We start from the raw sequence: 6,586 nt of genomic DNA, 5'->3' as shown, positions 1-6,586 counted from the left end.
AGAGCAATCCCCACTGCCCAGGCTCTGCACAAGCCTCCCAAAGCCCTGAGGCCACTGCAGGAGCAGTGAGTGCAGGGTTTTTCTCTGGTTTTTTTTCCTTAAGGGGCCAGAGCTGGCCCGGGTGGGGCACCCATGAAGGGGGCTGGGGGAGCAAGAGGGGAAGTTGGGGGCCTCATGTAGAGCCCCCCATGCACCCCCCTTGGAGGGTGTAAGGGGGGTGCATGGATCACCCCCTGCCCGGCAGCACCAGGGCTTTTTTTTAAAGTACCGAGCTGGGGCAGGCGGGGCAGCCATGGGGGGGGCTGGCAGCAGTCCCACAATGGTTCCCTCCCCCAGCCCTCTCTCCCCTGACCCTAGTACTTACCAGCTCCGAGAGCAGCTGCAGCTCCCTGCTACAGCCATCGGGGACTGTCCTAATCATTGAAGCTCTCTGAATCTTTTCCACAGAGAACTCTGAATTGATTCAGACTTTTAAATTGGTCCCTTGATTTGATTCAGATTCAGAGATTCAGCCACCAAATTGGCCCACTCACCTTCCCAGGGCAGGATCTGGTGCCTGGCTTCTTTTCCCCTTCCCCTTGTTCCTCATGCACCCAGAAAACTTCCTGCAAACTGCTTCCCCTGTTTGCTGGTCCTGTTCACTCCCAATTTGCTCAATGCAAACCAGCTTCCCCTCCACCAAGTGTCCAGGCTCTGTAATAATACCTACAATAGTACCTATTGGGTGGCTACCATTGGAGAATTGGTTGAGTCGTCTTCTTCATGTCTCCAATCCAACCTTTTTATATGGTCTATTCCCAATATTCTGCTTCTGGTGTTGGTGTTGTCAGATCTTGTGGGGTGCATTGTGATGCTACAGGGCCTTTCTGGAAATGATCCATGGTTTGCTTCTCCTGATAAACACGTTGACCAGTTGCAGAGGCCCCATGATTTCATGAGAAAGTTACATCTTCCGAGACCCACTCTCAATTTGTTCAGGCGCTGCCATGTATGCCATTCATAGTTGGAGCCAGATGCTAACTCCTCACTGGGGGTAATTCCTCACTAGCTTCATTCAACAGTTTGTCACCTAGTTTCTCCCATTCTTTTTGCCAGAGGGGAGTTCTGGCTGATTCTGGTGATGTGATCAATTGTGTGGTAGAGGACAAAAAATTATTTCTCGATGAGAGATGATGGTACGCTGGTTGATGTCCATATAGAGGCTGGCAGTCGTCTAATTCTTGTACCTGCCAGTTAATGTCACCTGCTATTTTCCTTCTGATGTAAGGGGGTGCTATGCCAGATAGTCCATATAGACAAGGAACAGGGGTGGGTTTTAGGCAGCCTGTTGTATCAGTCTGTTTATCAGAGAATACCAGGATTCCTGGTGATGACTCTAACTCCCATTACACAGCACGGGGATGTGATAACAACAATGATGGCATCCCAGTTAACTAATGGGCAGATACTAGTAATCTGACGTTAGTACATGATCCTAAACAACCCAATTCATTTAACAGCTGGAGAAAAGGCTACAACCCAGACATCAGCTTCACAAGCAGTGAAATCAGCTATATATGCAAGAAAGCAGTGCTGGTGCCCATACCTCACACCCAACATTGTCCTATAAGTATCAAATTAGAGTCCCCAATAATGTTGCAAAACACTCCCTTCTGCAGGTGTTTCAATCTGAGGAAAGCCAATTGGGCAGCCTTCACAGAGGCAATCGAGAAATCAGTGAGGGATATTATACCTACCCATGAGAATGATAACAATTTTGTGAGCGCTGTGAAGAGAAGTGTATGGCGCCCCATCCCAAGGGGCTGCCACGCAAGGTATATCCCAGGTATGTTGAGCTCAACATCAGATCTGTACACTGCCTATGAGAAAGAATACCAATTGCCCTTCATGGATTTGAAGACTGTTATCAAATGCCCCATCAGTCTTCTCTTTTCCAGGCTAACTAATCTTAGCTCTTTCACCTTTTCCTCATAAAAGAAGAACAGCAGGCATATCTACACATTCATTAATGTGCCGTAGTTACCATGCATTATGTTTACTACTTGGTTAATCAAGTACTAAATCAATGTGCCTTAACTCATGCTACTTTGCAGTAGTGCCAGCACACAGGTTTTTAATGATACTGCGCACTAACCTAATACTACTGCACAGTAGTGTATTAGCATGGTTTTTGCCTGGCACACTACTGTGCAGTGTTATTAGGCTATTGCACAGTTAGCATCTCGTGCAGACGTACCCAGTGAGCATGACATGCATTAAACAAAACCAGGATTCAGGGCAATGTAAATAGGAGCTTTATACCACCTTCACACACCAGGTCTGGATTTGCATTCTATTCATTTTGTCCATGTCCATGTCTGACTCAGTTTTTTTGGATCCTGCTTGCATGGTGTGGAAAAGGTACAGACGGGGCATGTCTACATATGCATTTGATGCAAAATCAGTTTACATGCGAGTAAACTACACATGAGTAACCCCTCCCAGACAGGTGTCTACACATACAGGGAACTGGGAGAAGATTTGCTTCTCCTAGCAGCAAACTGCTTCCACTTCCTATGGCCCTACAATGGGCCCCTGCTGCCACCAAGGGGAGCTCAAGGCTCCCCCTGGGTGCTAAGCCAGGGGCTGGCAGGGAGCACCAGGCCAGGAGACAGCTGTCTCCTGGCCAGGGCTGGGACATTGTTCCCTGCCCCTGGCTAAGCTGTCTTCTGCCATGGCAGGGACAATCCTCCCTTTCCCCAGCAGCAGGGAGCTCCCAACCCTGGCTCCCAGATCAGGGCAGGGGACTTTGAAAGACCTGCAGGGGAGGGGCAGGTCCCAGCTCACTGCCCCGATCCACCAGTGGGGCAGCTAGCAGTGAGCCTCTGGCTGGGTGGGGATTCCCTATCCAGATGGGGGCTCACTACTAGCTGCCCCACTGGCAGATGGGGCTGGGATAGGACCTGCCTGTAACCTAGACAGTTCCTATCTTTCACTCCATGCTCACAGGGTGGGGCCTGAAGAGCCTGTTCCCCACTCAGCTCCACAAGCACAGAGCTGGGTGAGGAACAAGCTGAGGAACGTGTTCCCTGCTCAGCTCTGCGTGCATGGAACTGGGTGGGGAACAAGCTTCCAGCACCAGCATCACAACATCAAGTCCAAGGCTGGGGGATCCTTATCTCCCAGCCTGAACCCCGCAAACATGGAGCTGGTACTGGGAGATAAGGATCTCCCATCCCCCACTCCCTGATAGCAATCTCAGAGTGTGAGGCTTGGAACTGCCAGTTGCTGGGGCAGGAAGATGTAGTCCCTGTCTGGGATCTGGTGGTGGACCCTGCCCCAGCAGCAGGCAGGTCCCGGGGGCAGGAAGAAATCTCTTGCCTCCTGGTAGCTGGCTGACTGGGAGCAGATTTGCTCCTGGTCAGGCATCTACACAAGCATTACTGCACAGTAGCTACTCATGAGTAAATTTGCTTCTTGCATTTGCAGGTACCAAATTTACTCGCTATTAGCAAGGTTCACTGAACAGTAAGTATGTGCATGTGTAGACACATATGCTTACTGCATAGCAAACTATGCTACTTTGTGTCTTGCATAGATGCACCCACAAAATGTAGAACTTAGCCTTAGGCAGGCAGGGTTCTTTAAGTAGATGTGATATCTTTTATTAGACCCACTTAGTTGGAAGAAAGTTCTTAGCAAGCTTTCAGGTGTAATCATTCTTCTTCAGGCATAAGAAGTCTTTGCTGTTCTGAGGCTCCAAGGAATGAGAGAAGCTAAAAGTGTGACAGAATGTCAGTGAAAATGTAAATAGGTAGAAATTAGGAAAATAAAAGGTAGAGCAGGGAAGGAAGGGGGAAGAAAGTGGTGGGGTGGGGTACAAAAAAGCCAAAGGTGAGTAAGGGAGACTCTACAGTAAAGAGACTGTCTATAAAAAAGGAAATAGCTGGAAATTAGGAAGACAAAGGGAAGAAATGGAGGGGAGGGAAAAAGGGACAGGGGGAGAAAGTGTAAGAGGTCAGATCTGGCAGGTACCTGGTGAATCAGATGTCAGGCAGGTTGTAATGTGTCATAAATCCAATGTCTATATTGAGTCCATGATTATTTGTATGCACTGGATTTATGAAGTGAAGTTTGTGGGCTCATCTATGAAAGGTGTTTTGTAAGTTCCCTTTGAGGATTAGAACTGAGAGACTGGAGAGAATGATTGTCTTGTGAGAAGTGTGCTCCCACAGATAGTTGGGTATTCTTGTCTTTAATAGATTTTCGGTGTGTGTTCATTCTGGTATGCAGTTGTTGTTTGGTTTCTCCTACATATTTTCTGTCAAGGCATTTGGTGCACTGGATGAGATATATAACATTTCTGGAGGTGCAAGTGCAAGATCCAGGAATGATGATGGCTTTGTTGTGGGGTGTAGTTATTGTGGGTGTGGTAGAGATGTGTTGGCAAGTTTTGCATTTCTTGTCCTTAACCTTATATTTTTCACCAACAAAATGGAATTTCCCTGCACATTACAATGCATTCTCCACAAAACAAAACATTTATATGTGAACCAAGTTGCCATGCTAGTAATAGACTGTACATAACTGGAATTAAAAAAGGATGTCAAATTCAATACACTTTAATGCCCATCACACAGAGACCCCTGTGATATTCCTAGAAAAAAAACATTTAAAAGTCAGATTTGTGGCTATATGAATTGTTGTGTTTAATTTTCAGTATTTCAGCTAACAGATTACCAACTTTACTCTACTTTGAGCTGATATAAAAAAGTCACCTTTAACATTTTATGGCATACACAGGTCATGAAATTGCATTTGAATTTGATAAAACTGTAGATAACTGAAAGTTACTTTTTGGTCTGTAAACCCTGAATTGTTCTGATTCTATTTCATTGGCCATGTTGATAGTAGATGCCTTAACATTCTATAAAACACTGGTTTAACAAATCTATCATTCAGATATGCCATGGCATCTTTTAATTATGTTGCAAAATGAGAGTCTGTGATGAAATTTTATATTTCTGTTGCCTTCCAAGAACCAATTCAAGGTTTTTGTCTTTGCTAACTCCTTATACAGATGACTTCTGAAATCTACTTCCTTCAGATCCACAGCTTACGAAAAAGTTGTGTAAGAACTATTAAAGGACATTGGGGGCAAAGCTTAAATCATAACTTCCCTTGTGGGTTCGTAAAAGCACTACTTGAATAAAAGACTGAGAGAATGTTTTCCTCCTGTGTGTAGCAACTGACAACTTTTGAAATGTAGCTTTGGTTGGTTATTTTATTTATTCATTATTTTAGGAACCACAACATGAGAATTCTATCGTTTTTCCATAATTTTGTTCTTTTACCTGTTTTTATAGATACTTGGCTCTTGTCCAACCATTTCGCCTCACCCACCTGAGAACAATATCTAAGACCATTCGAGTCAATTTATGCCTTTGGATAGCTTCTCTTATTCTGGTATTTCCTGCGTGGGTCTACACAAAAGTAATCAAATTCAAAGATGGTTTGGAAAGTTGTGCTTTTGATTTAACATCACCTGACCATGTACTTTGGTAAGATTTTAAAATACAGTGCTCCAAATAGTCCCCTCATGTAAATTAGGGTGATACTGGGCACATCTACATGAGATGCTATGTCACTGTAGCAATGAGCTATGGCAATGTAGCTTGTTGCTACAGTGACATAGCATCAGTGGGTACCAACTGTGATGCTACAGCTGCTGGGGAGTAGGGTCGAAAACTATGTGGGTACTGCACAGTCAGGGACACATATAGACATGCCCACTGTTGATTTCAGTTCTGATTTATATCCTTTGAAGGTCTGGCCCAATTTGTCTGCAGTATTACTATCCCCTGACAAGAGTGGAAGCATGAGGTAAACTTTGATCTTTTACTTAGCTTTTCAGGACACCATGGCCTCTAAAGCACTCTTGGATTTTATAATTACTATTTATGCCTTCAGCACTATGCAATTCAATGGAGCTGAACATGAGCTGAAGGCTTGACCTCATGTACTTATCCTCTGGTTGGAACTAGGCAACCGTTTTTTTCTACAAACATGCCCCATGATCACTAACCACACTCTGCTAGTTTGAGAATATGGGTGATGAAAAAATAATAGCTTGTATTCTTCATAATACATACCTGATCCTCCCAGGTCTGGGAGCCTAGTCTACAGGTTCCTGTCTCATTTGTGGAATTGGAACACGCTAGATGAATTACAACTAAGCAGGAACATAAAAATAAGAAAAGCTATTTCTTAACAGAGAAAGAAAGAACTGGTCAAACCAGGAAAACAAATACTCATTGCTTCAGTCTTCACAAAAAAAAAAAAAAAAAAATAGGGGGTTGTTAATTGTGAGCAATTAATTATATTAATAAGCAAGAGGTTTGAAACACAAACCAGAATAGATAAAATGCAGCTAAAAATACATCAGTAACTTTGATGTATTCAAGTTGCTAGGACCTGACAGAATTCACTTTAAATTATTCAGGGAACTAACCAAGGACTTTTTAGTGATTATCTATGTGAACTCAAAAAGGTAAGGTCCCAGAGGAGTGGAGATGGACAGAAATGGTACCTATTTTTAAGGGGGGGG

The 6,586-nt window shown here is 44.3% G+C and overlaps 1 protein-coding gene across 1 annotated transcript in view; it reads left to right on the top strand.

Moving 5' to 3' along the window:
* MCHR2 (melanin concentrating hormone receptor 2) overlaps positions 1-6,586 on the top strand; it is a 41,067-nt gene that overhangs the window by 29,543 nt on the left and 4,938 nt on the right. The window contains exon 3 of the mRNA XM_006020461.1: positions 5,346-5,540. Within this exon, the coding sequence (XP_006020523.1) occupies positions 5,346-5,540 (195 nt within the window). The remainder of the gene's footprint in view (positions 1-5,345; positions 5,541-6,586) is intronic.

Source organism: Alligator sinensis, unplaced genomic scaffold (assembly GCF_000455745.1).
Source record: "Alligator sinensis unplaced genomic scaffold, ASM45574v1 scaffold145_2, whole genome shotgun sequence".
Taxonomy (NCBI): domain Eukaryota; kingdom Metazoa; phylum Chordata; order Crocodylia; family Alligatoridae; genus Alligator; species Alligator sinensis.
This window is presented reverse-complemented; position numbering and strand designations above follow the sequence as displayed.